The sequence below is a fragment of the Aquarana catesbeiana genome, linkage group LG09, assembly GCF_042186555.1.
Source record: "Aquarana catesbeiana isolate 2022-GZ linkage group LG09, ASM4218655v1, whole genome shotgun sequence".
Lineage (NCBI taxonomy): Eukaryota > Metazoa > Chordata > Amphibia > Anura > Ranidae > Aquarana > Aquarana catesbeiana.
Window position 1 is genome coordinate 166,473,320 of NC_133332.1, and position 18,883 is coordinate 166,492,202.

Below are 18,883 nucleotides of genomic sequence, written 5' to 3' on the forward strand. Positions count from 1 at the left end.
AAAATGGAGCATTTTTACTAGCCTGTCTACATGGTTTGTTTGCATGCCAGCCATTCATTTGATCAGCCTCTTGTGTTGAATGGAGACCTCCCAGAAGCACAGTTCACTTGCTGCTGATCTGTACAGTAGCGATCTGGTCTTTTGTTCATCCTTAACTGTCCCCATTAGGCTGTATCCACCATGTTTTGCAAGTTTTCAGTTGCTCTAATTTTCTTCATACCAGTTGGTAATTTTGCTTCTGCCCCATTAAGCCCCGAGATTGAAAACCTCCTTTGAACAGAAATGTGTATGAAAGGTTTTAATCTTGGTTAAGGTTTAAATTGGATGCAAACCCTCACATATACCCAGTGAAGTGAATAGCCTCCGATGATACACAGAGATGAAACAAATTCTCCTACATAAGTTTTTTACATGTATATCTGCGGCCTTCATCATTATATATTCTTTAGAAAATGCACATCCTGTTATATTTTCTCTTCCTTTTTAGCACTGGGAGTGGCTTACTGGCATACAGGCAAGACAACTGATTGGAGGAGAGGCGCACACACCCCCACTACACATTGGCAAAGGAAGGAAGTAATGTGCAGAGCTCTACTCTGAACCGAGCAGCACTCTGCTAATCTATTTATAGCAACCTCGCATGACACAAACTTCAGGCTGCTTTTATCTCCTGTGTCAGAACTTGTTAGAAGTTATCAGGCTGATAAGAGAGATAGGAAAACACTACAGATATGTGCCCAGCTCAAATTTCATGAATTTGGTTTGCATTCACTTTAATCTTGGTTAACCCTTTCACGACCAGCGGTCATTAATGTGTTAACACAACATCTCTAACACTAGTGATCACATGACCAAGGACCATTCTGATTTCCAGACGGTCATTGACATTTGTACATATGAACTTACAGCCACACAAAATGTTGACTGCTGGCCTTCGTAAAAGAGAACATTTATTAACATGTCCCCAGCTTGGGGCATTGCGCCAGTGAGAGTTAACATACAGGTTGCAGTTGGGAAGGGGTTAAAGGCTAAATAATTTGAAGCAACCTAAGCGAATGCATGAAAGATCATAAAAATGCTGTTATTGCAATGTATTTTATTACCTGCATACCTTTTTTTTTTTTTTTTTTTTTTTCCTCTTCAGATACCGTAGTGAGAAGATGACAATGAGCTATGCCGAATATCTATCCCACCGTCAGCACCATCACTTCCAAAATGGCATCGGGCACCCTCTCCCACCATACAACCATTATTCCTGACACTGAGCCGCATGACCAGTCACTAGACCTCTCAGCAGAACTCTTCCCAGGAGACCCAGCTCCCTCTTGGTCTAGCTATCTCTATTACTGTACTATTTTATGATGATTGTTTCCGTTGTCCTGTTTAGTCTTTGCATTACTTTAGCAGTGCTAATCAGGGCAACGGGTGGGAAGACATATTAAGTATATACAATGAATATTTTCAACTTTTTTATGAAAATTTTTTGAGCTACTGAGTTTTTTTTGCAGCATATTTTTTTTTCTTCGTTTACTATTTTACAGTTTTTTTTTTGTGTTTTTTTGTTTTTTTTTTTAATTTTATTTTGCTAACCTTTCCCTACTGATCAGGGTTTCTCAATGATTGTGGATGGAAGGAAACTTTTATTGGGCGACGATGTATCTGTGATGGATAATTGAGTTCTGTGTGTGTGCACTAGCTAGTCAGTTTGTGGTACATATCTATTTTATTTGTATTTAGTATAGCCCTCTAGAGTAGCTTCACAAGTCTTGCATGTTCTTGATAACTGTTGGAAGAGGAATTCTTGGCATTTCCACTGATTCTGAAAGCATATTTTAGGAGAACTGTATAATTCACAAGATTAGGTGACTCGTGCAGCAGAGAAAGAAGTCATACGCAATGGTTGATTTTTTTTTTGGCCCCCTTTTTTTCCCTCTGTATTTGCTAATGAGAGACGAGGACCTGTAGGTGACCGGGGTTGAGTATAGCAGCAGAAACCCATTAGGTACAGATTATGGAATTTCATCTGTTTTACTTGTGCAGTGGTTTAAACCCTCCCTTGCAGTATTGGGTAACTTGCCTTCATATGAATAATAGGAATCCGATGGGTTTTTGTTTCATGAAATGTGCTACAGCGCTTGTTCATCGCCTGATATGGCCTATGTCTCCTCTTTCTCTTTGTGTAAATATCCATGGGTCTTCATGTAACATGAAAGACCAAATTTCATGTATTCGTACATAAAGGATAACAGTAGTAAGACTTATTATAGCTTTGCTACAGCAAAGTAAATTTTCAGTCAAGTCATTCTTAATCTGAAAAAAAAAAACAAGCAGGAATTGGACAATTTGGGCAACTCCGGCCCTTTGTAAAAAATGTTTAATTAGGATTCTTTCATGCTAAATCCCACTAAATATTTGAATTTAAGTTCATAAAACTACCAATAAACATATGGTTCCAAAAGTCTAGAGTTATGGCTGAGGCAGACAATATAATGCAGTCAATCAGTACTGTGCAAGCAGACCATTTTTAGGGCTGGTATACAAACCTGTGTTCTACGTCTTCTGCACTGATTGCACTGTCATGATGCATGATGAAGACCTTACAGCGGAGTCATTTTTGTGTTAAAGTCGGCAGCAACAAAAAAATTTAGCTGCTGACTTTTAATACACACTCACCTGTCCCACGATCCAGCGCTGCAATTTCTACCCTCTCCTCCCTCGGTGGCGCCGGCATCTCTACTATAGGCATCCGGCTGTGACAGCTTGCAGCTTCACAGCCGGAAGCCAACTGCGCATGAGTGAGTGGCGCTGCGCTCTGTGACTGGCCCCAAAGTCTTCTAGGACCTGTCGTGTCCCAGAAGACTTGGGAAGGGAGGGGGAAGGAGAACTTCTGATCGCCTAAGGCGACCGGAAAGGAAGTGGGAGGAGGCCTTAAAGCGGAAGTTCCACTTTTGGATGGAACTGCGCTTTAACGGCAACATGTATTGTAGCATTATCTGTCAGGTACTGCAGCCTTCTCTACCAGTAAGGGTGATTTTGCATTGAACTGCTGGCTTGTTACTCCAATATTTTTATTTTTTAGTAGAGCCCAAGTTGGGATGGTTTCCATATGCCCTCTTTTGATAATTATACATACCTAAGCCATTAACTAGCTGTAATTTTTGCAGCCTACTTTGGTGATTTGTCGATTTACATTCTAGTATCTAGATAGTACTTTACAAGGTTTTTCTGAGCAATCAGATGTTAAAGCTCAAGTTTGGGCAAAATCCTTTGGTGCATTGGCTAGGTACCAGTAAAATGGTACCTCCCTAATAATTTATTTGCAGCCTTTGAGGTTGATGTCCCCATTGAAGTTGTTAAATGGACAGTCGGACTGGGTCTTTTTCACAGCAGGTCACTCGTGTCAGTTCCTCCATTTTGAAAACACCCTGTAAGTGTTCTGTGGTTGGACAAGGGGAGATTGCCTTTTATCCTTTAAAAAGAATACAAGATATTTTCTGTATGGAGGAGCTGTAGTGTGTGGCCTGTAATCGCTGTGCTCCAGCCCCGACTGTCAGTTTCACCACTGGAACTTCAGCTGTGACATCACCCTCCAAGGCTGCAGGTAAGTAACTTTTTTTTTTTTTGAGAAAGCAGCAGCAGTCACCAGTGCAGCATGACTCAGAAGTGCCTTATTGGTACTTGGCTAGTGCCCCAATAATGTTTGTCTACACTTTAACTCGACTGCCTAAGAATAAAAACTATCTCACAGATGCTTTTCTTTTTTCTTTACTCCAGTGATGTTTTCATACATGCAAAGACTCAATGGTAATGGATATTATCCATGAAATCAAAATAGCCATTTTTTCATTTTGAAAGTTACTTAGGTTAGTCTTTTTTAAATTTTATTTAAAGTTTTATGTAATGATGAAATTGTCACATTTTGGTGTGACAAGTTTTATTTTTAATTTTGCAGCAGTAGTACTTTGAAACACTTAGAAGTAGTCCTTTAAAATCCTTTTAAGTAGTCAATTGAAACGCATTGTGGGTTTTTGAAGTATGAATACTTTGGAGGTTCCTACATTTTTTCAGCTATGTCCCTTTGATAAAACAATATAATAGAGATGGGAGCTACTGGGTACTGCCAGCCTCCCAGGACTGATGTTAAGTTGAAAGTGAAAATCTGAATTACAGCAATTCAGCACTGTTAAAAGAAGTCACTGTGAGTCAAGTCCAACGTGGTGCATAACCTCTCCTGAACGTCTCTTTTTATTATTTAGATCTGACTGGTTTATAGTACTCAAAGAAGAAAGCTATCGCTGTAGTTTTGAGAGCTCAATGCTGATTCTTCAGGTCTCGGTTTTTTTCAACCAAACACGGACGCCTTTGTATTTTGTGAATGTGTTCACATAATACAAAAGCTTCACTAAATGGGCAGCAGAGGGGAGGGACAGGCAAAGCTGCATTGTGGGCCTTTCTCCCCTCTCATAGCCCTGAGTGTCTTGATTTAAATAGATGCATTCAGGAGATGCCATGCACCTCCTTGGACTTAAATCATAGTGTGCCTTGACTTCTTACAAAGTGGCTGAATTCCTAGGATTTAGCTTTGCTATTGCAGGAAGTTGAGATGTAGTCAGTAGCTATAGGATAAGGGTATGGACTTGTTATAACATGCTCTTTTTATTTAAATGCTTAACTTTTATCTGAAGTGCCATTATTCATAGATTTACAGGTAATATATACACAAAGATGGATTCAGTGCTGTCAGGTATGGTACTACCATTCAACCTCCACTTAAACAAGCATACCAGCATGTATAAAACTAAAGAGCAATGCACTTTTGTGTGACTGTGTAATGAGATTCTAAAGCTGGCAGTAGCTCCGCTCATTGTGGTGGAATCGGGTTCATTCCAGTTATTGGGATTGACAATGGGTTATTTATTATACAACTCTTTACCTTTAGACTAGCTTATGTTTAAAAAAAATTGCAGATGTTTAACCTCTTTGGTGCTGGAAAGGGCTTTTGAACAGATCAAATAGTAAGCCATTCTTGCAACAAAAGATGTTAAGAGAGCAGTTCCTTCATCCACATCATTTTGCTCAAAACATTGGTCACTGTTGCTGCTGCTAGCCCCCTGTAGCAGAGATCTCCCCACTGACATTTTTGGATGCCTTAAATTACTTGCTGCCAGAAAAAATAACCATGCAGATCTTTTTGGTATCTGAGCAGCTTCCAAAGTTTCAGACCAATACATTGTAGGCTCTCCTGTCTAAGGAGCTGCCAAGGGGTGTGAATTTCATTTTTGCCATTCCTCCCCATACTCAGGTGCATGGAGTTACAAGTTTTAGATTTTTGTCCATTGGTTCTTTTCCCTTGCATCATGTGGCGTTCTCCCGGGGAGTTATTGTGCTGCCTTTTTAGTGAGAGACCCTGTTTGAATCTTCTTTTGCATCCAGCTAATAAAGTGAGCACAAGTAAAATCATGATTTTTGCTGCAAAAAAAAAATCTATTTTTACAAGTATAGGCACAGCAAAATGTTTTTTTTTTTTTTTGTTTTTGTTTTTGTTTTTTTTGTTTTTTTTGATGTTGCCACAGGTTGCAACACTTCTTTTTTTTTTTTTTTTTTTTTTTCTCAAAATGAGCTTTAGAATTTCCTTTGTTTTTCAAATGCTATGTATTTAAAGGTGCTAATCATCCTTGCACAAGGTCCTGTGACTGGTCATGCCAACTCAAGTTCATATCAGAATTTTTTTTTTTTTTTTTATATACTAATCCTCGATATATGCAGATGTTCTACAAGATGTTTCTTACCAGTGTAATAATGTGTTACTGATGAAATGCCAATCCTGCAGGTTTTGATAGCACAAGGTCAGCAATACTTCCCAGCATGGCTTAGGGGAGACTGAAAAACAACAAAAAGGATTTGTTTGTGTGTCCTTTTGTGTACAGCTTAGTGCAAAACTGCATTTGTCTCTTAGTAGCTGTTTAAAATTAGTATGAAGATTGTTATGCAAGCCTGTTTACAGATGGATTCATTTAACAAATATCGTCTTTGGGGTAGGATTTAGGTCTGTGAAGCTATACTTGGAGAATGTCTTGAAGCGGAACACCCTTCTAAGAAGCCTCTGATTGAAGCAGTCATTACCTAACTCATGGACCCCGCTCTAGATCCATAACAGAGAAGTTGAACCTATTCCACTTCTCTGAGAAAACAAGGTTTGCTGTATGGTTCCTGATTCAGTGATTTGACTGTCTCTACTAATGTCAGAAACCTATTTTGCAAAGGGGCATTCTTTACAAATGGTTAAAGTGAGCAGTGAGCTGCAGAGAATCAAGTCAGATCCCAGGTGTCTTTCTTAACTAATTTTCTTTAAAAAAAAAAAAAAAAGATAAAGATGTTGGATTGGTTTAATGTGTATTGCTTACTCCATCACTTCTCTGTTTTCACAGAATTACGTGAGCTTGTTTTGACAACCGATGCAGTTTTAAAGGCATTACTCACTGTACATTACAGAACACTGGCATTTTTAGATGAGACGCTCCAAGGTTTTCCTGCTACCATTAATCTGGAAATAATTTCTATATACTAAGTGAATTCTTTCTCGATAAGAGAGCCATATCCCCCCCCCCCCCCCCCCCTTTTAAAGTGTGTTTGTATGAAAGAAACTGGATTGAAGCATATTACTGAAAATGTTTAGTCGCTGACATAAGCCTTAAATGCCAAGCTACATAAATGTGTTTTTTCCCACCATCTACCTGACTGATGCCAGGGTCCAGCTATGCAATTACACCCACTGGGAAGTTCATTTTAGCTCTGTTTGAATATAATAATCATGGTTAATGAAAATAGAATAATTTTAAACAAAACTAGGCACATGCAACCAACATGTAAATCTTCATGAATTTTAGAACAAATTAAATGGCAAAAATCTTTTTTTTGGCTTCTAGAACATTGGCCCAACACCGCTGCCAATGAGCAATGCCTTTTTGACTTCAGATATAGCAGGCATTTTGCAGTGCAGTTTTACTGAATTGTTGAAGACTTCTCTGCCTAAAGCATTCAGTATGTAAAACTGCATTGCATTTGTGCTTGCCCACCTACATCTATGAAGTGATAGTGATTTGTATTTTAGGTTTCCTTCTGTTTCCTTTCTAAAACCATATCTTTATTTTTAGGTGGAATAATTTGCATTGATTTTTGCTTAATATGGAGATGACGGCCTTGCAAAAGTAGATGACACTGCAGAAGTACTTTAAATAATTGTCCTGAAATCATCTACTTTTGTGTTTCTCTGCTTTGGTGGCCAGGAATGGGTCACATTGCCTGGCTCACTTCACAGGAATCACAGGGAATAAAATTCTCTACAGAGCTAAATATAAAGGCTACAGTTGTTACCTGCTTACTGAAAACACTCTGGTTTTAAAAATGAGTCGCTGACCTGAAACAAGTCAGAATGAAGTCATATGGCTATCACCATACTTGTCCTAGGTCAGTGACTCTGAATGTCAAAGCCATTGGCTCAGCATGGCAAGCAGGCAGTCAGCATTTACAGAAGCAGAGGTCAGCCATGGCAGCCTACATACTTGCACCTGTTCCAGGATTCCTTTAAGTTGTTACTAATAGAGCTAAGGTGTACTAAATCTTAGTGGCCTCCAGGCATGAGACTGTAGATTAACCAAATGTGGCTAAAATGTAAAAACAAAATCTTTCAAACATACAATGGAACAGATGGTGATTTGAATAAGGGCCAGGCCTATTTTTACCATGGGGTAATGTGACAAGTCTCGGGCTTTGCCCTCAAGTAGCAGGTCAAAACAAGATGGTCACCTTTGGCTTCTGGCCCCTCAGCTTCTTCCTGCTGCTGTGGACACTTGGGTAACAGATATAAATCACTGTACTGTTTCCTAACTGATTAAAGGGGCAGGTATAGCTGCTATGCAGAGGGGTGGAGCCTTGTAAACAAATGCTGCCTTGGGTGACACAAAATTACAGAAAATTTTCATATACGTCCTGTCTAAGTCCCAATCTAGCATGTGGCCATTGGCATCTGGAGGCAGGAATGTATCCGAAGGTAAACAAGTCTTGCTTGCATGACAGTCTTTCACGTCTTCAAATGTACAGGTTTCTTAAAAAATAAAAATTAATTCTGTCTGAGATAGATTTCATCTCTTGTATATGTTAGACCAAACCAAAGAAACCTCTGGCCATACTCTAATGCTGCTCCTTAAAGCCTTTCAGTTCTATCAAACAATCCTGCAGGATTCTAATGTTTAAACTTTTTTTTTGTACAGTTTCTAATTGATTTTTTTTCTAGTGATGTTTAAGTGAATCAGGTTTATTTTGAGGAGACTGGAAATGCATCCTCTGTTTAAATAAACTGATGACTTTTTTTTTCCCCGTTCATGCTTTTCTGTAAGGAACCCTTCTTGTGTGCCTCTGAGTTTTAGAGGGTTCCATGTTACCTTCATTCTTAAGACCAGCAAAAGATTATTTCTATGAGAAGTTTTCTTTTCTTTTTATATTACTGTTCTGGGGAAAAAAAAATATAAAAAAAAAAATAAAAACACTTTGCGCTGGACCCAGTAACAAAAGCTGGTTGAAAAACGCACTGAGAAAATGAACTTATGTTTAAAACTTTTGTATAAAACCTACAATGACTGTTTTTGTATATCAAAGTTGATTCTTTTTTCAGAAATTTTTTGGGATCTAGTTTCTAAGTTAGTGTTTTTATATGTTACAGAAGAATATTGCTTTGACTACATCACCAGCTTAATGGCGACATTTTGGTGATCACCTTCAGAGCTAAAGGTCTTCGTAAGACATTGCAGAGCAATGTTTTGTGGGCATCTACAGCTAGAAGGACGTCTACAAAATGGGGACCGTGGGTGCCTGGAGTATCCATGGTCCCTAATGTACCTACTTATTAACTTGATTATGAATTACAATAACATCACAAAGTACATTGTACCTGCCTCCTTTCCATTATTACTAGATCCTTCCCTCCACATATAGTTGCTATTAGTGTGAAGAAACTGTTAAAAATGGGCATTTTTATTATGATAGGTAAGGCTAAAAAAAGGTAAAAACGGAGAAAAGGCAAAAAAAAATCTATATATAGAAGGTTATTGTGGGTCTGTAAGCTATGGATGTGGAAAGATATTGTAGTAGTTTTAACACTATTGTTACCTTTTTAAATTACCCAATAAAAATATGAAAAAAGACTGAAGTTTTTTTTATATGAATCGTACAAAATGCATTAATATCTGTAATGGTTTTCATTTGTTCTGGGCTTCTTCACAAAATTTAGTTTGCATCATTCTGCTTGTCCGACAGAAGCCGATCTTGCAACCGACTTCTGTCGAACGAGCATGCTGGAAAACCAGCAGCCAATCTGCATCTGATCAGCCAATGGCAGCGACCGCTGACCAGTGTGTTCTGACTGCTGGGTTGAATGAAAAAAAGTGTACCAGGCTTACGTCTGAAGCCCCATTCAAACAAGACTGGTATGCTGTGATGCATAAAATGTATGCATCATGAATTGCTTTAGGGCAGCCATTGCATTTGAACAGACCAAAAATTGTGAATGCAGCATGTTGGACAGTGCACCACAACACACAATAGTCCATTGTGCTGGGAAAATGTATAGGGTACCAGGGATCAAGAATGAAATTGCAGTGCACTACTGCAGCGCACTCGTGTGAATGGACCCTTGCTCTCCAGAGGTGGGAATCAAAGCCAAGCATGGAAAGGCTGGAAATGTCTAGCTTAGGACTCTGGTAGCAACAAGGAAGGTAAAACATAGGAACCTACCAATACACCAGAAAAAGACTGAAAAGCAATCTTGCTTATAACAGTTTCCCTGTCCTCTCATGACAGTACACCTAACACAGGATCTGTACACCTGTCAAAGTGGCAATCATATGGCACAGGTAGCAACTTGTCTCTGACCTTGACTGTAAAATGCAGAAAGCACATTTCCTACCATGACACGTAGTTGGCTTAACCTTTTATTGCTCTGTGGATGCATTTTCACTGGCAAGCAAGATGCTGTAGCATTCGGGTCTGCAAGTTTGTGGTGAGCATTAAGGTTGTAAACATCTGTGGCCCATGGCCGGGATGAGAGTCTGACTGAACGCTAGGAGCTGGAGCTCCGGACCTGCCTTTGCTCTGGTGAGCGCTCCCTGTTGTCCTCCTTTGGCGATCATATTGGCCAAGAGATCCCCAGCTGCAGCCATGTCAGTCGGCACTCGACTTCAAAAGGGGATGGAGTGGATGAGGCGGATGGGGCCCCGTCCAGCGCAAACATTCTGCCGGCGATCACCGCATGCAAGGATATGCTAAAATAGATTTTCTGGCTAAAGATCTCAGCCTAATTTTGTCATAATCTGGAGAAGTTCCCCTCTTATGTATCTGAGGCAAAGGATCACATAGCAGTGGAGGACACACTGTGGTCTGACTCCAGGCATCTTCATGCCCTTCAGGTTAAAGCACTGCAGGAAAAAGCCATTGACATTAAAAACAGGCTCAGACAAAAGAAGAGCCGCATTCTCTGTTGCCCTGAGTGAGCTGAAGGGACCAAACCTGAGTTTGAGAGATTGCCGAACAACTGACTACACGCTTTGATTTTTTATATATATATATATATAATCTATCTACCACTGTGATTGAACAGGCCAATAGGAATAGGGTCCCCCCTACACCTGGTGCTCCACCACGTACTTTCCTTCTATGCCTGTTCAACTATCGGGACCGTATTTGAAAATTGAAAAATGAACTTTATAGGCACACACATAGAGTAAATAAAAATAAATTGAAATTTGAATTGGATAAAGTTAAAATCGTGATTTACAAACATATAAAGAAAACATAATATTATATGACCCCAAGGACTCGGATAACAACACCTCCAAATTATATATTCTAATCCAAATCGGTGCAATTAGAAATAACCAGTAGCCATGGGACACTGGCATATTACTAGCTTTGTATCCACAGTGTCACCCTGTGAGGATATAGGTTAAATTCCTAATTCTTTGACATATCGGGACCGTATCTTGGTAACCTCCTGCGCCAAACCAAATTTGCACAATGAAGATTTGAAGCTCCTGTTTTTCCCCAATTTGCCAGAGATCCAGCAATGCCACAGGTTCTACATGGAAGTCTGCAAATGCCTCAGGGACAAAGGTGTAAAGTTCAGCCTTCTTTACTTTACTTCGACACTGTGGAAACAGCCTCTGAGTGTCTCAATACCCGTTAGTGGCTGATTCTTGCTGCCTGCACAGGTTTGCCCACTTCCCTACAGCAAGTGTTCCAGCTAAGTATCTTATAAATATGAGTGTTTTCTGCTAATTTTCTGTCTCTTTCGAAACTGGAATATTGGTTCTAAGAGCCTTTCATCTTACCTACTCTCTATTTGCCAGATGGGTCTCAATATTGATTAGTAAATCTTTTCCCTGTGGTGTTTGAGGCAGTAAATGCTGATTTCCCTGGGCAAATATGTTTTGGTGGTACTTACATTATGGCACCAACATTCATTACGCCCGGTCCTTAGAAAGTTCCTGCGCCTGGAGTTTAGCTTTAACCTTTATGCTTATTAACCGCTTGCCAACCACCCCACACAGATATACTGCTGCAGGGTGGCTGCTCTGCGCTAAATCGTGTATCTCATACTTGATTAGTGCTTCCAGGTAAGGGCGCATACCCACTGCCCCAATTGTGCTGTGATTTGTTACAGCACAAGCTGATCAGCAGGTCACTGCCAATCATTGATTGCCATCACCAACTGATTAGCTTCATCATTCAGGGAAGGGCGCCCTGTGTTGTAAACACAGAGCTCCGAACACTGACAGGTGATCTTGTTTTCTTATTCCTTCAAAGAAGGGGAAAAACTGTAAGATTGCTCAGTAACAGCAGCACATCGCACACAAAACATTGTTAGGCACACATTTTAACCCATTGATTGCCCCTAGATGTTAACTCCTTCCTAGCCAGTGTCAGTACAGTAACAGTGTATAGTATTAGCTCTGATCACTGTATTAGTGTCACTATTGATGTCAGTGTACCCCCCCCAAGGCAGCGTCGGCTAGTGTTTGATTGCCCACCACACTATCGGCCCCACTATAAGTTGCTAATCACCGCTATTACTAGTATACAGCTTTGGAATGATACAAATATTACTTATCGCACATCACGGGACACAGAGCCATAGTAGTTACTATGTGGGTTATAGGCCACCTTCAAGGGAAAGGACACTGGCATGCCCTAAATTAAAAGTACACTCCCTATATAACCCCTACCACTGGTGGGAGTACTTCAGTTTTTTCGCCAGTGTCTGAGGTGTTGGTCACAAGTAAAGATGTGCTGTGTGGAGCAATCCCTGCTGGGGCTAGCCATGCTGACTGGATCCATTCAAAGTGTTTCTTTTGGCTAGATTGAATGGGACCCGAAGAAACAAGGTTTTTGCCTGTGAATGCTTCTCTTTTTAGAGAGCTGGACTCTGGGATCCAGTACTTTTGGTAGTAAGGCCATAAAGTTTTACTGGCAGGGTGCTGTTGCAGGTCCAGGATTGTGGGTTTCCTCTAGGATCCCCAGCTCCTGAAGGTTTAACTGAACCCACCATGAAGTGTGAAGATTGGGTCTTTTGGTTCACCACAGAAAACTCTGCGGTGGGAAAGGTAAGTGGAGTTTTCTAAGAAATTTTTTTTTGAATTTTTTTTATGTCTCTTTTAAGAGTCTGTAAAGTGTCACCACTGGGGGCTGTATTGAGCACTCACCGCCTCATGCTGGAAACAGCGTCGTGTCAGAGAGCTGAAATGCTTCCTCCAGCCAGAAGATAGCAGGACCTCCGGTAAGCTTGGGGGGGGGCTTTCTCCCCGCTGATCACCCCCCTGTGCTGATCTCCCCTTTATGGGGAAGGAGTGCTCAGAGTCTTTAAAAAAAAAAAAACAGGAACAAGTGCGATCAGCACGTTGCTCGGCAGCTTGCAAACCCCCTCGGCACGCCATGCTGTCTCTTGGACAAAGAGGACCTGTAATTCGCCGCTCGTGTGGGAAAACCCTAGCTTTTAAAAAAACAGTAAGAGGTGCTGTAGACAACGCTGGTGGGCGGGGCTTAGCGCCGTCTGTGTTCTCCGACTCCCAAACGTGAGGAGGCAAGTTTTTAAAAACACATTGTGTGTTACTGCAGGCTGTGGAGGGTGGCGTTAAAGGTTTGGTGACACAGGCATTTCTTTTGACACGTTTTTACTACTGCATCAGACTGGGCATTAATAGCAGCAACGGTGCTGAACTATAGCTCAAGCAGTATATGCATTCCTTCTTGTAGTACGTCTGCTTGTGCATCGGGCTATAGTAGAAGGGGGGTAAAAACACCTCAAAGGGCTCTAGAAAGACTTTAGTCACACGGAAGCCTAGATCCATCCCAGTAAGATGGCATCCTCCCCTGAGAGTAATATGGCTGGTCACGGTGAACCGTCAGGAGGGGCAAGTGTTGCAGCTGCTCTTAAACACTGCAGGCCCTGTGTATATTGCTAAGAAGGTTTTTTTCTTCAACCATTTTAAGCTTAAAATAAAAGTTTGATGCTTTAATCGCATCCCGGATTGGGACTAAGTGTAACAGGTCCCTGTCAATTGCTCAGGACCCTCATATTGAGGAACAAGGAGCGAGAGATGGCAAATTTTCTCTCTAGGACCAGGAAAAGGCTGATGTCTCCGCTTCCGTAGAACCTGATGCGAAGTATCAAGCTCGCAGGAAAGTTTGTTTTCAGTTACTCACTGAATTGGTCCGCTCCACATTTTTACTGCCAGTAACGCAGTCAGTCAATGAGCCCACTTCTGCTTTGGGTTCACTAAAAGCCCCCTCCCTCAATCAGTTCATGCTTTTTCTATCCATTTATGGCTTAGAAAGCTTATGTATTCTGAGTGGGAGCACCCAGATAAACATTTTTCCTCTGCAAAAGTTCTTAATACTTTATTCTATGGAGGAAGGGTTTATGGGGAGTTCCAGCGATTAACGCTGCTATATCCTCTGTAAACAAAGACCTGACTAGTCTAGTAGACAATGCTCATATGCTAAAGGGTCCAACAGATAAGAAGTTGGAGTTCCTGTTAAAAAAAAAAACAAACTATATTTCGCTCGCAGGTTCAGTCATTTAAACCTGCGCTGGCGTTCAGAGACCTAAGGCCACATCACCCTGAAAGTGCCCGATCTCGTCTGATCTTGGAGGCTAAGCAGGGTCAGGCCTGGTTAGTACTTGCATGGGAGACGCCTGGGAATTCCATGTGCTATAGGCTTCTAGGACCAGTTTATAAAAGGTACTCCAAGGTTATTCGTGAACAGCAGGCCCAGGGTTTGGCTGGCATATCAGAAGAGTTCTGTTTTACAGTTGACGCTATGACAGATTCTTTTCTCCAGGCCTCACGGCTCATGGCTGGTACATGTGCATAGAATCCTATGGTTGAAAGATGGTCAGTCGAAGCGCCATACAAAAAGTTCTTGGCCAGTTTCCCTTTTTATGGTGAACGGTTATTTGGAGACAATCTGGATAAGTATATCCAAAGATTTCTAATGGGAAAAGTTCCCTTTTTTCCGGTTAAGAAGTTTAAGTATTTTTCTTTTAAATGTACTTCTCCAGTGCCAGGGGCATCTGCCTCCAGGCAGTCAGGACGGCCTCCACCATCAGGATTCAAGAGGTAAACCTAAGGGTCAGTCCCGGGGTCAAAAGAGGACCTGGGGGAGGTAACTCACAAAACAAAATACTAAAGCCTTATGAAAGGGCGCCCCCAATCACTCGGGTGAGGGGGGCTTCTACAGCTTTCAAGGGTCTGGCAGGAACAATGTCAGAGTTCCCTTCTCGTTTTCTCAGATCAAAACATTCCCAGAGATCCAGTAAAAAGTCTTTCTAGCTTGGATCATCATCTCTTGTCTCAAAGAATATCGGTGGTCCCCTTGGTAGAGCAAGGATTAGGGTTTTTCAAACCTTTTATTACGGTTCCAAAACCGTACAGGGATGTCAGACCCATTTTAGATCTCAAAGATCTAGACCAGGGTTGAATATCCATTCTTTTCGCATGGAGTCAATCCGATCAGTAATTTCTGTCCTACAAGGGGGAGAACTTCTGGTTTCAATCGACGTTGAGGATGGTTTTTTTTCCTCCCATGTGCCATTTTTTTCCCCTGCTCACCAGAAATTCACGCTTCAAGGTAGAAAATCTTAATTTTCAGTTTGTAGCTATGCCTTACGGTCTAGCTACTCCACCTCGAGTGTTTACAAAGGTCCTGCCTCCTCCTTTAGCCAGGGTAATGGCTTAAGGCATAACAATACTAGCCTATTTAAATCTTTTCATAGATCAATTCGGTAGCCCGCTTAATCCAAACTTTTGTCACCGCAGTTAACTACCTGGAATACCTAGGTTGGATTCTCAGACTTAAATCCATCAAGGAGATTGCAGTACTTGGGACTGATCATTGATACAGCTCAGAAGAGGATGTTTTTTTTTTCCCAGGAAAGGGTCAGTTCCATAAGGGAACGGATTTAAGTTACTCAAGTCAAAGAAGAATCTTTCTATTCACCTTTGCATGAATTTGCTGGAAAAGATGGTGGCCGTTCCTTATGTGCAGTTTCATTTAAAACTGCTGCAAAACAGTATCCTATCAACTGGGAACAAGAAGGCCCAAGCTCTGGGCTTCCTAATGCGTTTATCCCCTAATGTGTGTCAGAGCCCCAATTGGTGGTTGATATCCAAGAATCTTCAAAAAGAGGAATCCTTTCTACCAGTTACCTGGAAGGTGGTAGCAACAGACGCCAGCCTTCTGGGCTGAGGAGCAGTCCTGGAAGGATCTGTCCTAAGGAAATAATCCAAATCAGTGATGACCTTGTTCATCAATATTCTAAAGATTCGGGCAGTATGCCTGGTCCTCGAGACCTGGACGATCAAATTACGGAATTGTCCTATCAAGATCCAGTCCGACAATTCCACAGCTTTGGCTTTTATCGTTCACCAAGGGGGCACGAGAAGTTGTGCGGCCCAGGAAGATGTGAATCATTCTATCTTGACAGAAAACATTCCTTGCCTATTTATAATTTTCATTCTAGGAATAGGAATTGACAGGCGGACTACTTGAGTCACATGTTTCTGTTGATATACCGGAAGATGGGGCATTCCAGATGTGGAACTTTGTGTCAAGGACAAGGGATCCGATGGCATACGAAACAGATGCCTTGATTTTTTTTTTCTGTGGGCTCAGTTTGTTTTTTTTGTTTTTTTTTAACTATGCGTTCCCTTCTGTTCTGCTTCCGCGCCGCCTTTGCAGGCTCAAGCAAGAAGGGAAGGAGGTGATTCTTGTAGCCCCAGTGTGGCCCTGGAGATCTTTGTTTGCCAAGATCGTAAAGATGGTGGTGGGGGACCCTTGGACCCTACCACTATGGCCAGACCTTCTCTCACGAGGTCCAGTATTCCATCCTACCTTACAAACGTGAAATTTAGCGGTTTGGTTATTGAGACCCACATTCTGAAAGATCGTGGGCGATTAGCCTCAGTAGCTCTACTCTGGTAAATGCTAGGAAGCCGGCCTCCAGAGTCAAGAATCTGGAAGACATATGTCTCCTGGTATAAATCCAGGGGTTGCCACCCCAGGAAATATGTCATAGGTAGGATCCTTGAATTCCTACAGATAGGATTAGAATTGAAGCTGGCCTTGAGTACTATCGATGGCCACATGTCGGCCTTATCGGTCTTTCTTTTCATCAACCACTTGCTTCCCTCTCTCTGGTTCGTAACTTTATTCAGGGGGTAATGCAGATTTTACCCTAGTTTGGTCACCCCTGAACCCTTGGGACTTAATTTTAGTCCTGTTGGCTTATAGAAGCAGCCTTTTTTTTTTTGGAGCCAGTAGTAGCTATTCCTTTGGTCCTCTTGACGGGGGAAAAATAATTTTCTTGGTTGCCATATCTTCTGCATGAAGAGTATCAGTGTTAGCTGCTCTTTCTTGTAAGGAGCCGTATTGGTTGCTCATAAGGATGAGGCTGTATTGCGGTCTCATCCTGAAATCGTACCGAAGGTAGTATCGGGTTTTCATCTCAACCTGGATATTGTTCTGTCTTTTTTTTTTTTTCAGAACTTTGTTTCTGTGGAAGAAGGGTCACTATGTTTTCTTGATGTGGTGAGAGCGATCGGAGTCTATTGAAAGTGACCACTCAGATTCGTCAGCAAGGGTTTGTTTGTGTTGCCAGATGGCTCTATAAAAGAGGACGAGCAGCATCAAAATCTACTGTTTCTAAATGGATTCGTCAAGTGATTGTTCAAACTTATGGTTTTTAGAGGAAAGTTCCTCCTTTTCATATTAAAGTGCGCTCCATCAGGGCTGTTAGTGCTTCTTGGGCAGTGCATCACCATACCTCCATGGCTTAAATCTGCAAGGCTGCAACTTGGTCTTCAGTCCATACATTTACCAGATTCTATCAAGTAGATGTAAAAGGCATGAGGACATAGCCTTTGGGCGCAGTGTACTGCAGGTTGCAGTATAAGTTCTCTAGTCTCTTGGTACTCTACTTTTGTTGTGTCTCCCTCCCTTCAGTTGGCATTGCTATAGAACATCCCACACAGTAACTAATATGGCTCTGTGTCCTATGATGTACGATAAGAAAATATAGTATTTTTTATAACTGCTTACCCGTAAAATCCTTTTCTTTGAAGAACATCACGGGACACAGAGGTCCCTCCCTTCTTGGTATACACGTGTATTGCTTTGCTACAAAACTGAGGTAAAAAAAGAGAAAGAAAAATGGCGCAAGAACACAATCAGACATGAATAAATATAAATTATACACACAAAAGTAAAAAAGTCCAAGATAAGGGGGGGCAGTATAACTGAATAATAATGAATATACAAACACAAATGTAGACTCTGCCAAAAACGTCCAGAAGATGACAAAAAATAATTGTCAATGAAATAATATGGTTTAAAGGAATCTGATACTGTGCACCAGCGGCAGCTTACTTGAGAGTGGAAGCAACAGCTCTGAAAGACAATAAGCGCCAATCTAAGTGTAGTATCATAAAGGCTTTATTAAAATGTATAAAAACAGCCAAATGGCTACTCACAGGAAACAAGATGAATACAGGCAAAGGACATATAGCTGGTCCAGGGACATCTTCCTGAGATGTTAGCGGAGGTACATGGTGCAGGTTCCGGTTTAGATGATATCAGCACTGAAGTGTGCGGGTGGGCTATGGGGTCTCTGCTGTGGGTGCTGAGCTGCGCGGGAGATGGAAAGATCCGAGTGTCCGCAAGGAGAGCTGGCATCTACTGGGACATGGAGAGCCAGGACTGTAGCAGGAAACAGGAACCGGATGGGAACCAGCGTGGAGCGCAAACACTGTACAAGGAACCAGAGAGCGGAAGTGACGTATGGGCGTGTCAGATGATGCGTTTCAATGCTTCTGCATTTTCTTCCGATCTAGCGGGCTAGTGGAGCAAGTGTCCTTTATATGGAAACTATGGAGTCGGTTGCTAAGCAACAACATAAACAGAGCACAACGTACTGAAGGAATGAGTGGAGTATAAGAAATAAGTTTGGTGCACCAAGCAAAGGTAGAAAATAAAAAGTAAAAAAGGGGTAATAATGGAGAATATAAATGAATGTATGTAAAAAGGAGAAATGAATGAATGAAAAATAGAAAATAATAAAAAATAAAAAAAGGATGAAAATATATAATAAAATAATAAATGAAAAATAATAATAAAAATAATAATAAAGAAGAATAAAAAAAATAATAAAAATATATAAATAAGAAATGGAAAAATGAGAATATTAAAATACAATAAACATAAGAATAAAGTCAAAAAGAAAAGAAAAATTAATATATGTAAACTGTTTTTAGAAAAGTATATGTGGCATAAGTAT

At 41.0% G+C, this 18,883-nt stretch overlaps 1 protein-coding gene and 1 pseudogene across 1 annotated transcript in view; both read left to right on the plus strand.

The window, feature by feature from the left end:
- The window catches only part of AMMECR1 (AMMECR nuclear protein 1), a 275,716-nt gene extending 271,409 nt beyond the window's left edge, over window positions 1-4,307 (plus strand). The window contains exon 7 of the mRNA XM_073599365.1: window positions 1,145-4,307. Within this exon, the coding sequence (XP_073455466.1) occupies window positions 1,145-1,259 (115 nt within the window). The 3' untranslated portion in view covers window positions 1,260-4,307. The remainder of the gene's footprint in view (window positions 1-1,144) is intronic.
- A 9,845-nt stretch (window positions 4,308-14,152) lies between these two features.
- LOC141109185 (5S ribosomal RNA) lies at window positions 14,153-14,270 on the plus strand (annotated as a pseudogene).
- The last annotated feature ends 4,613 nt before the right edge of the window (window positions 14,271-18,883 follow it).